Here is a 22,152-nt window from a genome sequence, read left to right as displayed (position 1 = left end):
TGCTTGTTGAATTCAGTGAACTACAGTAGTAGTCAATCACCACTACTGTAGTACACTGTACTTCTAATTTTGTGTGCTTAAAATACCACGAGGAAGCAGAAACACACCACTATTCTTTAATTTATGTACTACCGTAGCACGCAGTACTTTTTTTGGATAAGCCCCCCCAGCTTTATAAGTTTTTAGACGAGTTCCTGCTTGACCAACCGGGCTATGGTGCTGAGCTGCACGTTGCTCGTGCCGCCGTAGATTGTGCCGACCTTGCAGTCTCGGTAGAATTTCTCTGCCATCAGTTGCTTCGAGAAACCCACACCGCCCAGCAATTCGATGCACTTTGAGGACGTCCGCTCGGCGACGCGTGACGCGTGCAACTTAGCCATACAGGATGCTTTTACGAATTCGTGGCCGGCGTCCTTGAGTCGAGCGGCGTTGTAGACGAGCAGTCGTGCACTCGCAAGCTCCAGCGCCAGTTCGGCATACTGGTGTTGCATGGCCTGGAAGTCGCCGATAGCACGACCAAACTGCTTCCGTTCGAAGAGGTAGGGCATCGCGTGACGGTAGGCTCCCTCAGCAATACCCAGTTGTTGCGCTGCAATGCCAATACGGCCTTCATTCAACTGGCCGATGGCAATAGCGTAGCCCTGACCAACCTTGCCCAGTACCTTTTCCTTCGGGATCTTGACATCCTCGAGGATGACAGAGCAAGTGGAGGACGCGTTAAGTCCGAGTTTCTTCTCGGGGGGGCCAAATGACAGACCAGGAGTGCCCCGCTCGACAATGAAGCAAGTGATGCCCTTGTAGCCCAAAGACGGATCCACAGTGGCCATGACCAGAAACACATCGGCATGGGCGACATTGGAGATCCACATCTTCTCGCCATTCAGCGTATAGTGGCTCCCGTCAGCAGAGACGTCGGCCTTCGTCTTGAGTGCGAAGGCATCACTGCCGGACTCAGCCTCCGTCAGACAGAAGCTGCCAACCGTGTTCGTAGACAGACGCGGGAGATACTCCTGACGTTGCTCCTCGGTGGCATAACGAAGGAACAAGTTACTCACCACGGTGTTCTGCAGATCGCACAGCAGACCAACACTCGCATCAACGCGAGACAACTCCTCGATTGTCAGGATTAAGCTCATGAATGACGCTCCCACTCCACCGTATTCCATCGGGATCTCCACCGACAGAAGTCCATTCTCAAAGAGTCCTTGAATGACTTCAGGCGTCATTTCACCCGCTTCGTCCATGCTGCGGACGCGTGGTTGGATCACATCCGCAGCGAAGCGGGCCACTGAGTCCTTGAACATTTCCTCCTCCTCCGTCAGGACGGTGAGCGGCATCGGCGAAGTGAACTGCGATTTACCGGTGCTGGCCCCGCTGCTTCCCCAACGACGAGCTCCTGTCGCGGCTGCCTTAGCCACTTGACGCTGCGTCCGGATCAATATGTTGCTCAGCATGGCGAAGAGCTTGAGTCTGCAAATGAGAAAGTGGGGAAGAAGCTGTTGAAGTGCAGCACATCAGGCTGAGCTTTAAGAGATGCATCGATGTAAAGTCCAACAGCAGTCCAAACAGCAACGTGCTTGGGAGACTTGTGATTGGCTCGTTGACATCAACTTCAAGCTGCATCAAATCGGACAGAATGGATGCACGATCATTTTTCAAATTCGATGTTTTGTGTGTTTGCAGATATTTTTACCTCTATTTTAGAGAGACCTTTAAAAGTTAAAAATACTAAAATCGACTTTTAATTAATTTAATTATTAGACTAAAAATTAATATAATTCTTACTCATTAATGTATTCTCCTATAAAGGATTGCGAAACATGATGTCGATTGGTGGTATTATTACCTGGTGCTTCCACGGACATGCTCCACATGTACACAATTTCATTCCTCAGCACGCAGAGCGCGTACGGGAAAGGCTTCTGTAGTCTCGACGTGCACGGTAATCCTGGTCATTTTAGCTCGTCAACTCAATTTCAATTTTAAAAGCCATTGTTGTTTTTCTCAGCATCACGATAAAGTCGACTGTCGAGGCTTTGGGCGGCAAAAAATGTGGTCAAAATCATCCGGCAGAGCACCTCCAACCAACGATTATGCGTACCGTAGTCTGGTTGACACAGCACTGTTGAACTTCGCAGTCGCGCAATAGTGCGCACATGCTTTCATCCGTTACCCAAACGAAACGTGATCGACCCATTAAGTTTCTAAGTCGGATCAGATATAGCTAAATCGGGCCCTATGCACTGTCCGTTTTATTTAAATTGGCCCCCGAGATAACACAGCAAATCGAGCGGCAAAAAAATTACCACCGTAATTCTGATTGGGGTTATTAGTAACAATTAGTCCGAGACCCTCATCAAATATTTCTTTTTTAAACCGGTACTATTTTAATTCATTTTCAAAAAGAGAGTGGATATTATGCCAGACTGGGAGCATCGAGAACGCCACCCAACACTGCTGTGTTGGCACACAAAACATGGGGCAGCACAACAAACCATGATCAGCACCCCAAGGTGCTGCGGCACCACACAACAAATCGTTGAATTTGATCATTTGCTTAGTTTCCACAAACGGGGATCCCGTCAACTATTCAACCAATCCAACCTAGTTTATGAAACGACCTCATGCGCCGCGGACAAAATCAATTTTAACCAACGAGCAGTCTCTACATGGTACCAGAACCACTTTCATTTTAGCCAACCAGCAGTCGCTGCATGCTACCAAAACAGTTGGAAGAGTGGAGTAGAGGAGCTTGTGTTGTTGAATGCAATTTGCAAAGTGTGATTGTTTAGCATGTAAGCTGTCCTGGGTTCAGGCAGCTCTGGAGTAACAGGATATTCAGCTAGCGACATCAACATCAGACTGGTGACGCTAGATTGGATACATGTGCCACTTCTATTGATCCGTCGAAATCCAACTAGAACCACTTTCATTTTAGCCAACCAGCACTCGCTCACGGCACTAGTCCCACGCTCAGATTTGTGGATTGCGAGACCGCGCCCATTGCTCTCAGATCGACGCGAGGAAAAATGCCGAGGCGCATGCCTTGGTGAGAACTTGCACTACACGTCAATGAGGCCGACACGGACGCGCTGCGCGATGGCAAGGCATTTGACATTAACAAGAGTAACACTATAGCCTGCAGTATATGCGCAGACTCCGATCACAAAATGCGTTACAGGCTGCTAGAATGCAGCTGCGACGCGTGTACTGAGGCCGACGAGGCCATCGAGGTGAAGTGTTCTTGAAGGGGGGAAGGTGGTGACGCGCATGGAGTCAAAGATTGCATCTATTTACGATTTTGGCGTTCATCTAACTACGACTGAGCCGCCTAAACCTAAGAAGCTGCCCTGGACGCAAAAGAGCTTCTGTCGTGAGATGGCAGACCAGCAACTACGACCTATGCGCATTCGGCTTGCACTCTCAAGAAATATTGAAACCTCGCTAGAGGACCTGCCATCACTTACGTCTATTCAGAATTTTGTTAATCACTGTTCAAGGACCTTTTTGGAAAATCACGACCGTTTGAAGGAGTTAACGGCGTGGATTCAGTCCCACACCTTCCACGGATCTGAGCAAATAACGCAGCCTTTTACGTTTGGGTGGAATTACGACTACGATAGAAATCTAGCTGTTGGAAACGGCTCAGACGAGAGGCCGTTTAATATCGGCCTTACAACTAAAGCTCTGATGCTTCGGATGATGCTGCCACCGGACAGTTTCGTGCTGCATGTCGACGCTACGTATAAAACCAACCACGTGGGCTATCCGGTCCTCGTGGTCGGGATATACGACCGCTCTCGGCGTTTCCACCTAGCTGTACTATTTGTCGTCTCTCAGGAGACACAGTACATCTAAGCTGCCCTGATGTCTCTTCTTCGGCTCTATTGCTGGTTTTCAGGTAAATATCGCTTCTACAGTACGCGATGGTGGATAGAGATAATGCTCAAAGCAATGCGCTGCTTAAAGTTTTTGGAGGTTATCCCCGCTTTCGTTTTCTCATGTTCTTTTATGTGATGGAGAAGGCTCGGAGTGCAATAAAGTCACTGCCCTCGCTGCTAGCGACGAAGGTGCTGCAAGATATATACGATCTACACTTTGACAGAGCTGAACATGCGTATTTGAGGCTGCGGGACGCAATTTTGGTGGAATGGGAAACTGATCCGAGACTGTTTCTATTTTCAAAGTACATGGATGCGCAATGGCTGCAAGGGATGTGTAGCACGTGGCAGGCGTACGCTACTCCAGCTGGTTTCGCCACCATTAACAACCCCGTTGAAGCCTTCAACGCCGTACTCAAAAGGGATTACACGCTACGTCGTAGGCTGAAAATGGGAACATTGCTGCGCGAGTTTAGCGCGTGTTGCCAAGATCAGTCTTCTAGCACGCGGGCATTCACGTTCGGGGTCATACCTTCCGACACGCTCACACGCAGGGTAACGGAGCTGGTGTGAGTATACTTACTGACGACGGTAGAGGACGATACTCCTGATAATGAGCGTGCTGGGCGGACAGATATCATGCAAGTCAAGACATCCCTCGCTCCTCGTGTTTCCGTTGCCCCAAACAAGCGAAGTGAGGAAGGTATAGCTGCTTCAGCTCAGATGGGTGCTAACTACGCCCAAATGGAGGTGTAGGACCAGCCTGCAGGTGGATGGGTCGTCGACATTAAGAAACAGACGTGCGGTTGTAACTACTGGTTCGTATTTGGCGCTTGTGTATATGTGCTATACGCGCTGCGTATCACTGAATACGTGGACAGTTGCGGTCGCAGCATTCTTGACAACAGGAAGAAAAGAAAACGTGCCACATTACATGCACCGGACGGAGGAGGTCGGTCCAGAAATGTGGGTCCGGCTCTGAGCTTTGATAACCCAGCACTTTCGATTTAGCCGGCTACAGCTCAGAGTTTGGGTAGTTCTCCTTAATAGATGTGGTTCGCTAACGTGCACGCGCGCGTATGATGCGCCGCAACTCCGCATCTCTCCTTTTGCATGAGTTTTTTTAAATAACGAGCATGTTCTTCTACAACTTGTTCTCGGTATGTATTAAATGAGGTGAGCTTGTACGTACTAAAGGAGGTGAACATACACTTCTCAATTTTTCGCACACGCAATCGGTATAACATTTGGTTGGATACATGATGCGACCGCTGTAGCTTGCATAATCGTCGTCATCTTGGTGCTGGGGCAAGAAAAAAGCAAAATGAGACTTGAATCATGTATAAGCACCCAGCGTCTCTAAAACTAAGAGCAATCACTTCTCAAAGCAGCAAATATATACAGGAAAACTTGCTTGGCTTTATACGTGTGCGAGATCATCGTGATTCCTTTTTATTCCCCTAGTTTTCATCATTGCCTTCCCAGCATCCGTCGCATGCGCATTTAAACCACCTCTCGTTACCGTAGCTAATCGTAATCTCAGCGCCTGCCTTCACATCCTATTCTGTATGAGGGCTTGGTCGGGTTGGCCTGCCATCTTTGCTGACCACTCGCTGAGGACAGTGTACTTGCCTACAATGTCGCCGATGTCGAGAAAGGTGGTGGAGCACACACCCATACCAACTCGGCCGGTGTCGAACTGTTTCAGCGTATCACGCACAATCGGAGCGTTACTGCAGCGCCCGTTCAGCTTGCAGAAGCTACGGGTACAGTAAACGGCAGCTTCTACGTTGTCGCAGCTGTCCCAGAAGCAATCCCCGACACAGCGGCACTTATGGAAAGAGCCGAGGTCGGGGAAGCGGATCCCATTCGTAATGCACTCGTCTATAGACTCGATGCCCTCCGGCCAGGGCCGCTCGTGTATCAACGCAAGCCCCTGCTCGACTGGCTTCTTGTACACGGGTCGTCGAGCATGCAGATTTGCTAGGCGACTCTTTAAGTCAGGTAGCTTTAGAAGATCCTTTATCTTCCTAGCTGTAAAAGAGTGTGCGTGGTGGATCTGGGCTCCACTCTGCGTTACAGCGCACTTTGACTGGTGACGGCGCTTGCGAGAGCGGGGCACGTGCCACGAACCTGCACGCTTTTTCGTCTGATGTCGAATCTTGGCTCTGGCGAGCCGAGTCGGGATCTTAAGCATGTACCCCTCTGCTTCGAGCACCTCCTCGTCGGTGGGCTCGACGTCCTTAGCAGATGATACGTTTTCCTCGCACACAACATGTTCCTTGGCTGCTGGTCCTTCGTCCTGGATGACATGATGCGGTTGATATCCAGTCTAAGCGGTGCTAGACGTGATCTCGTCCCCCACGGTTGCCGCCCCCCCCCCGGTTAGCTCCGGATAGTCTGACTCCACGGAAATGACGGCCCGTCGGCTTCCTCACACGCACTACGGTCCTGGGACCCACCCGCATCGCTCTCACCCATCGCAGGAGCGCTATCGCCGGCGTGAAAGGTGTTAGAATGCTTTTCTTCGTTATGACTTCCCACCACCGCGTGGCCTGACTTCTGCTCCGACGACTGAAAGCTCTCCGCCACAAAATTCTCACACTCAGCACGACTCTCTCGCATCGCGGAGTCTACTGCACCGCGAATAATGCCAAGTAATGCTTTACAGAGGACGTCGGATCGCAAAGGAGCATCACAATGCGCTGGAATTAACGTGTATGAGCGCAGCTTGGGCCAAATTGCATAGGCGGGCTTAAACCGGTTCCTAAACCGGTCAATGGACAGCTTTAGCATTAGATAGCGTGGAATCACCTCCCCGGTGTCCACTGATATTGGGTATTCAGCGTCGACGTCCTCGTCGATTCGCAGGACGACCGACATGCGATGCCCGCGGGGATCGCCTGTCACGAAGGCCATCGAATAGTACTCCACAGTATCGCCAGCATACATTCTGGCGGGATGCAGTTCGGAGGCACTGAGCCCCGGCATGTTCTGTGCGTGCCTGAGTGCGGAGCGCATCGCGGTGCCATGTCGAGGTGCCGGCGCCAGGGAAGAATAAAATGCTACTTTTTGTGTGGCATCACAAACCACACAACTAAATACAGTCGTTTGACATTCGCGAGACCGCATTGCACGCGGGGCAGGCACCACCACGTGGCAGCGAAGGGTTCGGGCTTCTCTGCAGACTGCAGAAGGGTGAGTTGAGCCTGCCCCTTTGCTGCTAGTGTGTTGGCAAATCGCTTTGGCGTTTGTGTGTCAATCAGATCTGTACGTGTGATCCTAACGTTTTCTCGGGAGCATTTCACTCACAGCAAATCTTGTGCTATCTTTAAATTTGATGGGATTTGCTGATATCTTCCATATCCAAAACTGCGTACAGCGTATACTCTGTGTATCCCCCCCCACCACCACACACACAAAAATACCCCCCCCCCCCCTCCAGCAAAGTTGTGGCGCCAACGGACCCAAATGCCGCCGCGCCCACGCAGCGATCCAAAGCGCCCCCTGTTGGCCGACGCCAGCGACGATACCAGTGACGGCGCCGCATACGGCGGCTCTTTGAGTGAGTAGAAACATCACCAAGCCCACCTCGTGTGGAAACGACGAAGACGAGTAGCGCTAGCGAGGAAGCCGGACCAGTCTGTGTTATCGCTCCGCCTCCAAGGGAGACGCAGTTCAGGTCGTGGGAAGAATCCGAGGCATACTTCGCGCAGTACCAAGCTCGGTCGTTCCAGGTACAGTGTGAAAAGTTTTTTTAATTATATTCAGTGTTATCTAAGCTAATTGGTTGGCATGTTATCGATACAATATTAGATCTACCGTACCAGAACGAAACCTCAGTTCCAGTACGGAATGCTCGGATAGATGCCCAGGGATCCTAGGCGTGTGAGATTACCGACGAGTGGGACCAGTACGCAGAAACATACGTGTGTACGCATTACGGCAAATTCCGATCGCAAACCACAGGTAAGAGGCCTCGTCAGGAGAGTCGAGCTTCTGGATGCTCTGCCGAGGTATGTTGCTGCTGCAAATTAGAATGTCGGGTGTGCTGTGCAAGATACATGATCAATTGGGCGAAACGAGATTTAATCGGGCATGGTCTGGTTCATTCGGGCATGGTCTGGTTCAATCTGGCATGGTCTGGTATGATTGGGGAATTGACTGGTTTGATCGGACAAATTTGCTAATATCTGCTGGCAATATTTCGATGTTTTCAGATCAATGTGTGCGTTCAAGAGATCAACAAAGCTATCCATACATTTGCTCGTATGATTACGAAGTGCCACCTTGAACACAACCACACATTGAACGAGTACGCTTTCAAAAACCACTCGTCTAACCGTGTGTCCCTCGATGAGAGTGCTTTAGAGGCAGTTGACGAGCTTCGCAAGGCTGGCGCGAAATAGGCAAGCATTCTCAAGTTTATCAATGACAATTCCGATAGCAATCCGAAGCCGCATGATGTTTATAATTGGGTTGGCAAATTGAAGGCTCGCGAACAAGGATCAACCCCAACCTCTAGTTCGAAGCGGATAAAGAAGTGAATGTCCAAATTTGGTACTGTTCCTGGCAACGTGGGGCGCATCTTCGTGGACGATGTGGGAGAAAAGGTATGATATACGACGTTGATGTTTCAAAATTATTTCGTTATTGCCTATCTAGCCGTTTCATTATGTTAGAAATTGGCAACCTGTATTACGCTTCAAACCAAACACATGCGGTCGATCTTCACTCAATTTCCGGAGGTACTTCTAATTGACGCAACGCATGGAACCAATCGATCCAAGTACAAAGTCTTCTCTTTCATGGCACACGACACTTTTGGAAAAGACCAGTTTGTGCAGCATGCCCTACTCCACAACGAGCAGTGGAGAACATTGTTGACTGCACTGGAAGAATTTAAGACGAATAACCCGGCTTGGACGCGTCTTCAGTGAGTGCTCATCGACAAGGATTTCACGGAGCTTCCTGTTTTGAAGACAGCATTCCCCGGCGTCAATATTCTACTCTGCCAATTTCACGTATTAAAGTACGCGAGGAAGGCAATTTTATCATCGGATTACGGCGGCAACACGTGGAAGAGGGATCAGCTGCGAGGGCTCATGGACCTTCTGGTATACGCGAAGACGGAGAAGGAGTACATGGGGCATTTCCGGTAGCTGCTGCATGTGTGCGAGGTTGGTCGTTCAAGGCCGGAGTCTTCATATTCAATCGGGCAGGATAGGGTTACAAACGGATCGAATCCCTCTCCAGCCGGGGCGAATCTGGCTCCGGTCGGGCAGCATCTGGCCCCAGACACTGTTGAACCCGCGGATGTGGCTGCTGCGACAAATGAACCCACCACCCACCCATTTTCTACCTATTTCATCAAAAAACTGGGATAATTGTCGTAAGTTATGGTGTGCACACAAGCGGCAAAACACAGTCACTCTCGGCAATTACACCAATAATAGATTGGAGGCATCCTGGAAACAGGGTAAATTCGTTCATGGCTGTGGCCGAATGCATTGCGTCTATCATGTACTATCAAATGCTTCAAGAACGACGGTTCATGGATGAAGTTCTACAAGAAGGTTAGCATTCAGCATGTTGGATACGATCAAGAAATGACTCTCGTGGTGGCTAACCTTGTCAGCGAACAAGCGTGCGAGCTGATACAAGACCAATACGTTTACGCACTTAGCCGTGCATCATACAATTTTTCGGAACGGAGCCCGGGCGTCTCTATTGTGAAGAGCACAAGCACTGAGAAAGATGCCCTTGATGAGAGTGAGACCGACCGAGTATACTGTTTCTGAGGCCAACTGGACTTGTTTGTGCCTCTTTATGAGCACGTGTTTGCTGCCGTGTCGTCATGTTTTCTTTCTGAGAAGAACACTCGGCAAAGAAACTGTTATCCCGACATAACTTCTCAATCGTCGGTGGATATTGTCTTCTGTTAGGTCCTCTATAGAGTTCGAGAGCTCAAGTGACAACTGTGCTTCTATGGAATCTTTCGCTATTCGTCGGGTTGTGGCGACGGATGATCGACCTTGGGACTCAAACCGCAAGTATCGTGAGGCGCTGTCTATTTGCTAGTGAAATCTGTGGCTCGATATCTGGATTGGAAATGGCACAATACCGGAGTATTTGAAGGACGTTGCTCGTCGGTTGAAGCATTGTGACTTCGGCACTTTATCCAGTCAAAAACAAACGATCACCTATCAGACTCTCCTCCTTCTACCCAACCAGCTGAAGCGAGTTCAGCCATTGAGAACAGCCAAGTCGAGGAGTCTGGCACCCAGTCTGGCGAGTCTGGCCGAGCAAGCTCCCTGCGGTGCTGCTTCCCACCTCTTCTAAACAATTACTACTAGCGTTAGTAGCATTATAAGTCTAAGATTTAAAATTATTGTGTGGTATTGATTGCACTGGTCGGAGTAGTCGGAGAAATGACTTTATGCATGTGATATGCCTACATCTTGAAATTTGTAAGAGCATATCCATATTTCATGAGTCCCCTCCGACCCGATGTGTCGGAGCCAGCTCAAACGAGGTCCAGCCTAGCTTTTACCATTTGGATTGGCCAAATCATTTTGTCAAGACCGTACGATTGGCTGTCTAATATATAAAGATGGCTGATTGGTGACAAATACCAATACTAACATTAAGTAGGGTCGGAGAAATGATGATATTCATCCATAACCTAACAGCTCGCCGTTAGCCAAGATCTATGCTGGTCAAGTGATCCGCGCAAAATCGTTTCGTCTAAATTGTTGTATTAAAACTATAGAGCTTGATTTAGCCACATTAAACAAAACTGGTATTATTGTAATATTGATAATTGTAATAATTCCGACGGAGACGATAAACAGCAACCAAAAATAAAGGTTTAACTACGCGACGGTACCTAGTTTACCAGTTTCATAACGCACACTTTTGGATTAAAAATGATCAGAGAGTAAATTACGAATCCATTTAGTGCGTAGCAATGGAACAAGACCTTACTTTTTTGAAAGGCACTCGTTATTCAGCCAGACTGGGTAACAAGAGCCAGCACAATTACACTAGAATATACCCGATTAGCATGCCCGAATATGCCAGACTCAGGAAGAGCCGGACACGTCATCAGTTGATGTGTCTTCGGGAGTATACGTATAACCGGAAGCTCGATGTCTGTCGGTTTCAAAACTGAAACCTGTAAGACATTTAGCAGACTGCGCTGGGGATAGCTAACTCTCAAGACAAAGTGCAGGGTGAATAACCCGGAGGTAGTCATGTCATCGACACACACATACAAAAGACCTAATTATTGAAAACTTGTTCCGCTAAATGCACATGCAGAGATACCGATAGCGTAGATACTACAACTCCTTCTAACTTAGCGCACTCATAGTAGTAGCACCGGCCAATATCTCGAATGCCAACAGCATGTACATGCCACAATTGTAGCTATCGACCTGCACTCCAAAATCACTTTCGTACATTCGGACTCGGTACTTTCTTGGGGCGAAGTCTGGTAGCACTGTCACCAATTTGTCAGCAAGGGGGCGAACCTTCACTCCGTAGCTGAAATTCATCGGGTCGCAGATTAACACGTCTTTACATGTCAGGTCAATCATGACGGAGCACCAGTGATTCTTGCCGTAGATGATCGGAATTAAAATTTTCTCACCCGTCACACCTACAAACACGCCCTTCATCGTATAGATCGATAGCTAGCCGCTCATAACGTTCCCCGCGATGGACGTGTCGACTCCAATCGTGTCTACTCTTTCTGCAAACAGCTTCGGCACTAAAGTGTTAACACCCAAGGGCGACTTGCCAGCGAGCTCTAGCGCTTCCGCCTATATTCAAGAAGATGTTATAAACGTTAGTAAATCCATTGTATCAATAAATGTACGCTAATTGTACCTACACGGATAGAAGTGGGATGGACTTCGGCTTAGCAAGTATATATGGGTCTGGATCAACTTGGAAATGTTCGGGCATCTGTAGAGCAAAATCAAAAGTCTCAATTCAGTTTATAGCTTTGTCCACGTGTTGTATGCTTTTCATCGCCCTGTGCCACTTTTTCATCACACCCAACGTCTCGGTAGCGTACGTTTCAACACCGATTACTTCCATCGCAATTTCTTGCTCGCCTAGATTTACACCCGATGAATCTTTATGTTTCTTCTGCAGGGCTGAGACTTTGGCGCTGCACTTTTCAATGAAGTCTTTGCGAAATACACGGGCTATGGATTCCACAGGATACATTTTCTTCGCCGGTGGTAAGCTCGCTCTCTCGTGGGCTACTAGAGCCCTCGGAGTTTTACTGAACTTATACAGCTTGAATCGCGATAGGGTAGCGGCAGATGTATCGTATGTAGGCACGCCTTCAACAGCATATCGCACAGTAGCCAGGCTCAAATTCGCTGCGTACAAGTCTGAGTCCTCCTGGACGATCATGGCATTCTTACGACGAGCAGCTTTCTTCGACTTCGTTGTTTGCTTTGGGCGCCCGCGGGATCTAGGTGGGCTCGCTACGTGAAATTCATCATTCCCTACTTCTCCAAGAGTCGATGTCAACATTCGGGTTTTCGATTCAAGATGTTTGCCAGATTGGGTGCCAGACTCGCCAGACTGAGTGCCAGACTCGCCAGACTGGATGCCAGACTTGCCAGACTGTCATTAGGAGCAATACATGCAACAACCCCTGCGTGGAAACCATTATTTGTGCATTATGTAGAGCAATATGTAGCAAGCGTCAATTAAATGTACATGCATTGTTTTAATAATACTTGAAGCACTCCGGGCCATACCCGTCATCACCTTTACACGCTTGCCAGCATCCTACTCCGCTACGCTCGCTCGCCTACGGCATGTCACCACCACCAGCTCGCTGCCTCCTGTGCACTGCACCGCCACCGCCTTCTGTGCACCGCCTCCTGTGCACCGCCCTGTCACCGCCTTCTGTGCACCGCCCTGCCGCCGCCTCCACCTCAGACTCCTTCCCCCGCTCTGCTTCTTTTTGTGAATACATTTTCGATGTGGCCCATATTTAAAATGAAAATTTAATAGATTTGTTTTAAGAGTTACTGACTTAGACTTTTGGTACAGGTCGGAGATTGTCGGAGGTCGGAGATTTTATGTTATGGATTAAAGCCATGCACAAAATGAATAACCCCGTGTAGTTTTTTAAATCTGATTAACGTCGAGTACTGTAAGAAACGGATTGCTTATATTTTATCGTTTTGGGTTGCAACCACTTTCCCGAAATTCAAATGCGCGCTGTATGGAGAATAAAGCTCCGTCACCTGTATTTACTTTTCAGGCAGTTAGAGTGGGGGTTCGGTATGGTCAGTGGTGACGGTACATTATGCAGAGACATGAACTGATGAGGCCTTACGATGTTCAAGGATGTGTCCGTCAAGCTGAAGGAGTATATGATCATCGTTGGTGACACCACAATCGGACCGGTTCGTGGTAAAATTTCAGGAGCCAACTGACACACGTCGGAAGACGGCAGTGAAGGGTAGTCAGCTCGGCCGCGGTCGTAAAAGAAAAAATTCTGCGACCAGCAAAGCCGACTAGCGATGCCAGATCTGCGCGTGTGGAAGTCTTCTTGAACCGGCGGTGTAGTGGTATCGTGGTATGCGCCAGCAGAAGCACTGCATGCAGCACTTGCGATAACGACGTCATAACGGACGTGCTAGTACGGGACGAGGTCGGAGACACGCGCTTGCTTTATACTGCATACGTTAGGAAACATTATTTAGCGAAACTAACAGAAACTACCTCGGCTTTTGCCGCTGTGGTTGCATTTTATTCAGAATTCAACCTTCCAAGTAGCGCAAGGGTTTTCAAGCTACAAGGGTCGCAAGACAATACACAATGGGGCTAAGGCAGCACTTAAGGATTTAAAATTGCGCCATTCCAGCAGCGGAAACTTAATGGTCTCCCAAGAATCCCCGATGGCTTCAACGCCTTCCCAGGTGACGAGATCGTGTGATAATCACAGATAAAAATGGTCATTTCACAGAGGGTGTGTCAATTTCACAGATCGTATTAACCTTCACAGGCATGTCTCCTTTTCGCAGACCGAGACTTCCAGCTGCCTTAAGGGAATTTGCTACTTGACTTTATTAAAAAAATAATTAAATAAGTAATAAAAAGGAAGTCACGATCCAGCATTCACCCCAGTGTTGGACATAATCGAGATGGCGACGTCGTTCGTGGCGTGTGCTGCTCTCATCTGCGGCTGCCTCCTGCACCCCTTGTTGAAGGTGCGGGACTGTCATCATGGGCACTGTGAAGTCTTCGCCAACAAGTGGAAGACATTTGAGCTCTTGAACGCCGCATGCGAGGGCCAGACGGCGTAATTTTGCAGAATTTTCGCTGTCTTCCGCCGCCATATCCAATTTGCAACCGCGTGTTACATGTATCACCAACCAGTCCGCGATGCAGGCTCAGGCTCTTCCGTGAGTGCTCCAAGGTCGCGATATAATCGTTTTGGAGCCTTTTTGACAATGCGAAAACGCTGTACTACCAAGAGACACCTATGTATTCAAGGTGGAGGCTGATGAACCCCTAAATTTTTTTCAAAATCGTCCGGAATCAAGGAAACGGTGGCCACTTCGACAGCAACTTAATAGATAAAGATCATCATTAATAAAAAAATGCGTAGAGCGTCGATTTGTAAGCATATATTTTTTGTGTGTCGCTACGAAACGACTATTTACAAAGTCCTTTTTTTCTCCATTAGCTAAAGAAACAAATGAAGTACGAGTAAAACTTTGTAATCTCCTATGATAACGAAGTCCAGCTAGAAGATTATCTCGACGCGCAGAAGGCATGGTAAGAACAAAAGTCAGCTGGGGATATGCCCTGTTTGTGAATACAATCTCGACATTCACTTTATGCGCTATCGGCTTTTCATTTGCTCCGACGAAAGTTGCAAGCTGTTAGGGTTGTATAACTGGGTATTGAAAGTTCTGCAGTGTCAGGTCACCGATAGAATCAGTGTTTTCAGAATTCCCACTACTTATCAGTCTCACCTGCATATTGTAAGGCCGATGATCTGAATTGCGCAATGAAGAGGTATATAAGGAGCCAGGCCAAGGATGGATTGAAGCCGGCTGCAATAATACCCAAAATAGATGCTGACTTGGGGCTGCCGCAGACCGATCCTAAAAAACTTACAGCCAAAAGTACAGTGTGTAGTACGCACCTACAGAAACAAAAGTAAAATCGACAATGATTTCGTCGATGTGATGGTTGCAAACGCTGTTAAGCACAGTTGCGAGACGGCTGTACTGAAACTGTAACGAAGCTACACGCAAAGTGGTTACACATAGTCACTTGGTTACGAAAGAAATTTTCCACGCTGGTGTGAGATACACTAATGGTTAGATTTGGCAGAGTGTTGGTCTGCAAGCATTCAAGACATTCACTGGTTGAAAGTCAATATCTTCAGCCAATTAGAATAATAGGATTCTGTCAGCCATTCGTTGATAAATACATTTGAATTAATATTTGATTAGGAGGAAGCCCCAAACATGCAAATAAACAGTTCTCATTTTTACCGGAAATCGGCTTTGTTTTCCTATTAAAGTAAAATTATACTTTCGGACGAAAGTTTAGTTAATCTAAGTGAAACGCAACTTACGCTTTCTCATACACGTGCGCTAGCGCTAAGCCGACGTAGTGGGCTTAACATAGGCCCATTACAGAAACCACATCATTTACGTTTGGATTTTCTCTTGATATCAATGGAAAAGCTCTAATTGGTATAGGAACTGAAAGTAGCCCTCTAGGATTGGGTTTTTAACCAAATCACTAGTCAAGAGACTCGGTCGAGCATCCGAATTGTTTTTCACTTCGATGCCACTTCCAACCTTAACGCTGTAGGTTTTCCGGTAATTGTTATGGATCTATCAGACATGTGAAGACAATTTTACCCTGTGGCTTTCTTTTTGGTCTCAGATCTTAAGTAGCCCCAATGGACTCGAGCAATTCGGGGGTTGTTAGATTTGTATTACGACATTTCTTCAAAGAGTGTTTTATTTGAATTCGTGATGATGGCTGCAGATAGTGCTCAGCGAAATGCATTTGAAAGCGTGGCTAGTGCTCTTCTCGCTTCAGGCAAGCAACTAACATACTAAATGTGTTTCTTTCACGTGATGGCAAATGTTCCAAAAACATAGCGTGAAGTTTACGGAGGCAAACAAGAGAATTGTATACAGACATATATACAAAATTCACTATGCGCGAACATTGGTGAATAAACAGAGTCGCATCAACGATGCTCTAAAAGCATGGAACGTTAACACCGACTTGCGGTAATTCTCTTAGTATTATTTGGCTCAGTGGCTGGAGGGGCGCTACCGTAAATGGTAGTGTGTGGGTACTCCGACCGGAATGGCAAAAACTAACAGCTTCTGTGAAAACCTCAATCGTCAATTGAAAAACACTCATTTTATGTGCAGATTACTTCATTTGAACCTCTTTTTTTGAAGTTACCCAAAGTGAGTCAGGCTAGATCGATTTTGACAGCTACTTTTGCAATCTCGACACGGGCAGCACCCGCTTTATTAAAGACATCAGAAAATTGAAGAGAGAGCGGCTTCAAACCATTACTAGTTCAGCACGCACGATAATTGCTTTTCTTCTGGAGTCGGGGCACAATATTGGAGAGCTTCGTGTTCAACAGCTGAAAGCAGTTCCTACTAATACTCGAAAAAAGACAGCAATTGAAGAAGCGATGGAGGCCACAACTGACCAGGAGCTTAAAGCAAAAGAACAGTGTACTTTGGGATGGACTGTAACAGCTGAGAACGGACTTTGCGATTGTAGAGCAATGTTCAAACTGGGCTCCTGTGCTCATCTCATGAAAGTTCAAGACACGCTAGGTATTTCGCTCGATGGAAGATCTGCCCATTGAGAAACCTTTCCGGATAAAAGCCCCCCAAAAATGAGAGGAGGCCCAACAGAGATTGGACACGCTTTAAGTATTTCTTTATGAGCAAAAATCATACCATACTTCTTTGTTTCTTTTAGATTTAAGATGTTGCTAAACGTTTAAAGTAGTGAGCTATGAATCCTGCATTCCTTGCACTTTTCCGAAAACCCGAACGGTACCTGGTAAAATAGGTTTATCGAGGTCCTCTGTTGTGAAAGCTTCTGTCATTGCATCACGTGCGTCTTGAGCAGCCTCCTGATATTCACGTACGCCGCGTTAACCCGCGACACCGCATAATTATTGGAAGGTCCATCCGTAACAGGCTCGGGATCAAAACAGGTTATCTCGCTTATAGACGAAAACGTCACTTAAACTTTCAGCTAGGCGACGTAGACCTCATCCACGGTCGTAGCCCTGTCCTGTACTTGGAATACATCACCGCATTTTTAGCGATTTTAATTGCAGCGTTTAGCACACCCTTCAAACTACCAGAATCGTACGCAATACCGAGGCGAGCGAGCTCTTCCTGGGATGCTACTTCAACATATAGAGCCCAGGCTTTTAGAAATCGGTATTTCTTATGCATAGTCGATGAAGTTCCATCTGAAATGTTATTTAATGACTGTCAAGTTCGTTTCCGTGTTTCATGTTTCGTGGCCGATAGTTGTGTTTTTTGTGATACACTTATGTGTCTTTCATCCACAATGCCGGAGTCACATGGAGAGAAATCAAGATCAGCAGTAGCAGCCATCATCTCTCTTCGCGTCTCGACAGGGAGTGACAGCCAGGCCTCACGTAAGAGAGTGCCACCTCGTCCTATTAGCCATTTCGAATCGGCGATTTTAAGAGGTGCGCCTGTTAATAGTTTCCGCTTTGAGGCTCGCAGTTTAGCGTATCGATTGTCATCCGCCTCTGCGTATTTCCATACTGCTTCATAAACAAACATAGTTCTGGTCTTTGTATTGGGAGCTGCGAAGTAAATTCGATACTGAGGCAAAATCTAAAGGAAGATCTGTTATCCTCCTAGATTGCTATTGATAGTACATTCGAGATAGCAGGAATACATGGAGCATATATTAGTCTACTAATGGCTTGTACGATTCTGCCGGCAGATATATATGCGCACTGCGGCTAGCATATTGAGACGCAGTACTAATCTTTTCGATCTTATACATTTTATGTACATGTAGCTCTCGTGGATTAGAGATCATTGCACCTGCTGGTTGCTCTGACTGGAATTACGAAGTTGACAAAAAGCGTATTATTATAGTAAATACTCTAAAAACATGGGAAGGGTGTAAAGTTTTTTTTTTAATTGCTAATTTATCATTGATATCTCAATATTTCCATATGTGATTTGAGAAGGCAGAGTACCTTTCCATGCGATCTGTAAAAATAACGTCCTCTCTGTAATTTGACGTTCTCCATCTGTGAAAGGTACTTTTAGCCCAGCTGATCAACACCCTGTATGTGTGATAAGGATGCTCACGGCGCTTTTTTAATGCCTCTGGGGGAGGGAGACATCTTGATTTGCTACGTGCTCCAAGAGCTCTTCGTATAGATTCAGACTCTTATCAGCGTACAAACTTAGCCTCGACGCATTGACGTTCCTTGTGAAGTTTCGTGCTCACCTTCTGGGCTCGAGGCCCTTCGTGATCTACACAGATCACGCATCCTTGAGGACGGCGACAAACTCGCCTCACCTCTCCCAAAGGATGGCGAGGTGGCTGTCCTTCTTCGCGGAGTACAACTTCTGCGTCGAATACAAGCCGGGCAAGCTCAACGTGCTTGCGGACGCCCTCTCTCGGCGTCCTGACTATGCGTTGGCCCACATCACACGGGTGACAACGGATCTATATGATCGGATACGCATGGCGTATCGGGACGATGAGGCTGTCGCGCCTATCGCCAGTTTTCCCCATGGCAGGAACGAGCGCGAAGTCCGACTGGCTCTCGTCCCGACAGCGCTCACGGCTCCACCGATATGATTTGAAGGACGGCCTCCTCTATTACCGGATGGAGCCCAATGAACCTCCACGGGTGGTCGTACCCAACGACGAGGAGCTGAAGTTCGACATCCTCGCGGAGGCGCATGACGCGCCCTCCAGCGGCCACTTGGGCCGCGAGAAGACGTTTCTGTCGGTCTCTCAGTTCTTCTGGTGGGCCCACATGTACCAGTGGGTCGCCCGGTACGTTAAGACATGCGAAACATGTCAGCGGGTCAAACCCGCAGGGCACTCTTCGGCTCCACTACAGAGCCTGCCCGTACCGGCTGACTGTTGGAAGTCGATGAGTCTTGACTTCATCTTTGGGCTTCCCGCCGACGGACACGGCAACACCTGAATTTTGGTGTTCGTGTGTCGGCTGAGCAAGATGGTACATCTTGCTCCAGTTCCCGTCTCTGTTACGGGCGAACAAACCGCAAGGTTGTTCGTCGATGGCGTGTTCCGCTATCACGGTCTCCCGGAGACGATTGTCTCGGACCGAGACCCGCGGTTCACTGCTGCGTTTTGGAAAACGCTGTTCCCTTTACTGGGAACTCGTCTGCAGATGTCCACTGCGGACCATCCGCAGACATACGGCCAAACAGAACGTGTCAATCGAGTGCTCGAGGACACTTTGCGCAGTGTGTGCGCGACAGCACCACGTACGTGGTCGACGCAGCTTGCAGCTGTTGAGTTTGCGCTCAACAACGCGATGCACGCGTCCACGAGGCTCACGCCGCTCTACTTGAACAGCTTCCGTCACCCCCGAGTGCCTCTTACGCTTTGAGGAGACACTGACTCCTCTATTCTAAGTGGGGGAGAGGCTCGGAAAGCCCTTTCCTCCCAGGTCTCGGATGTGAGACCAGTTTTGCTACGGAAACAGGTGGAATCCCTTATGGATACCAAGCTGAGCATTGTCAGCAGGGTCCGCGATGCCATGGCAGCGGCCCAAGATAAACAAAAGGAGTACTCCGACAAACATGGAAGAGGAAACTTAAGTATATTTGAGGTTGGGGACTTAGTGTTGCTAGACACGAGGAACCTACCTCTTGACACGGTCAGCTCTGTCGGCAGCAACAAGCTGAAGCACCGCTTCATCGGACCTTTTGCAGTCCAGCGACCTTCCAAAGTCAATGACGACGCACCCGACGTTCTATGTCGGACGTCTTAAGCGATACTTTGACCCGCAGGGGGTTGCTGACTCGCAGACCCCCCTTGACCCAGCTCCTCGAAGCGAGTGCCGGTCACAGTCGTCGACAAGGGCGTCGGAGCAGGCACCCAAGCCTCGGTCGGGACGGCAAGGCTGCGGTCAAGACCGTACGCCGGAGGGGCTCCATACGAACGGACCCCGGCGCCATACGCCGAGTACGCTGAGTACGCCGGGTACGCACCATACGCGTACGTCTGGGAGTGTGCCGCAGGCGGCTCCGGACGTGGCAACAAAGCCTCGATCCGTCGGATCATTCGAAAGGCCTCGTCCAGATCGGACGAAGAGGCCCGGCGATCCACCCGCAGGTGCAGGCTCGCGACCTCTCGCTCCACCAGGTCCAGGCGACCCGCAAGACGAGCGAGCTCGCCCTGATTCCCGGCCTGGGCGGCAGCATCACCGCCAGTCCCAAGGCCAAGTGCAATCTCAAGCACGAGGACACGTTGACGGAGGCGGTCAACCTCAGGGTCCTGTGTCGGACCCGCAGTCGGAGCACTCGGACGAGAGTGGCTTCGGGCGGCGCCGAGTACTCGTACTCGTACGAGGGCACCTCCGCCCCTGCTTGACCGGAATGGAGAAGTCCACTTCCACGTGGAGCGGATCCTCCAGGAGCAACGGCGTCGCGGTAAGCGACAGCTCCTCGTGACGTGGAGGGGTTATGCCCACTCCGAGAACTCGTGGGAGCCAATTGAACGGCTCCTGATTGTCTGCCCGAAGCTGTCGCAATCGGGGAACAGAAGCGGCGGCAGCTTCATAAGTAGTCCGGGGCTTCTTGCCCGAGCGGGGTACGGACGATAAATACATTCCGTACCCGCGCTCATCGTGAGCGCTAGAAGTCGCGCGCTTCAAGATGTCCCTTGACAGCATGCGCTTGCTGATCAAGTGGGCAAACCTCACACGAAGATCACGCTGGTCCAGGATACGGGACAGCAGCTGATCTTCATGGAGTTCCCGTAACTCCGTGGGTGAGTACTTAAGAGTCTCCACCCATGCCCAGAACATGTCCTCACAAGAACTCCACGTGGGACAGTTCTCAAGCATAACCCAGGGGTACCCCCAAAGAGGATAGAGACCACCCCGGGTCTCGGGCTTCTTACGACAAGTCGTAAAGTCCTTAAGGGGAATGCGGTGTGACGCGAGAGGCACACACCGAGCAGCCTCCAAGCTGTCGACGAACAACTGTTCTTTCTGAACAAGGGCTCGTTCATAGATGCCCCTAGAAGTGTGGCCGCCCACAAGGCCACGAGGAGCGACAAAAAGCTCTAAGAAGAGGTCAGCCCCAGAGCTCTCCTCGGGAGGTCAATACTCTCTTGAGTTGATGGCAGCTCCCTGGCTGACGGGTGCCACCACCGAACCCCCACGCACACGCTGGGCAGCTTGGAACTCCTCCTGCTGCTGGTCGAGGTCATTCGAGACCTCCCGGGGCTCAACGATAGCACCCTCCTCTTCTTCCTCCTTCTCCTCCTCTTCATCCGAGGAGTCGAAGATACTCTGATAGGAGCGACGAGTCTCCTTCTCCTCGCGGAGTGGGGACTTAGAGGCTGTACGCTTCTTTGAGGGCTTGGCGCCTTCGGCTTTAGAAGCCTTAGCACGCGCAAGACCCTCGGCAAGCGAGAGACGTTTGCGAGGATTCTCTTCCTCATCGCCACCGGCTTTGGGAGCGCCCTTAGCCTTGACGGCCGGACTCTCAGAGCGCACAGAAGTCCTGGGACTGTGATCACCTTGATCACTAGAGAGCGACTGCACGCTGTCATCTTTGTGCTCACTGGGCATTGGGCTGGGCCCTCCCACAGAGCCCGCAGGAGCATCGTGCGTGCTCTCGGACTCGGCATCGTCCTCACTGCCCGAGTTGAGCTCACGTTCCACGAACCGAGGGTTCGGACGATTGTCTGAAGACGAGGGCGACGGACTGCGGCGCTTGCTTGCACGCTTGTCCACAGCCACGTCACCCGAGGATCCGATCGCCTCGGAGGCCACCTGAGTAGCCTCCTTGAGTGCAGAGCCTTTGCCGTGGGGCTTAGTGCTCTTGGCTTGCGCCTTACCGGCAGCAGCCTTGGAGTGTGTCTTAGCACCGCTCTTTGCAGTGCCACGAGGCATGATAACGGTCAAATTGGAGACCTAGACGAAGAGCGCACAGGTTGCTGCTCGAGGCTCTAA

The 22,152-nt window shown here is 49.3% G+C and overlaps 1 protein-coding gene across 1 annotated transcript; it reads right to left on the bottom strand.

Moving 5' to 3' along the window:
* Positions 1–1,469, bottom strand: PITG_15615 (short/branched chain specific acyl-CoA dehydrogenase, putative; the record flags this gene model as incomplete). Its single annotated transcript, XM_002897704.1, has 1 exon — positions 1–1,469. One exon carries the CDS (start codon positions 1,452–1,454, stop codon positions 183–185), a length of 1,272 nt encoding a protein of 423 aa, XP_002897750.1.
* Between the last annotated feature and the right edge of the window lie 20,683 nt (positions 1,470–22,152).

The sequence above is a fragment of the Phytophthora infestans genome, genomic scaffold (assembly GCF_000142945.1).
Source record: "Phytophthora infestans T30-4 supercont1.42 genomic scaffold, whole genome shotgun sequence".
In the NCBI taxonomy this organism is placed as follows: Eukaryota; Oomycota; class Peronosporomycetes; order Peronosporales; family Peronosporaceae; genus Phytophthora; species Phytophthora infestans.
This window is presented reverse-complemented; position numbering and strand designations above follow the sequence as displayed.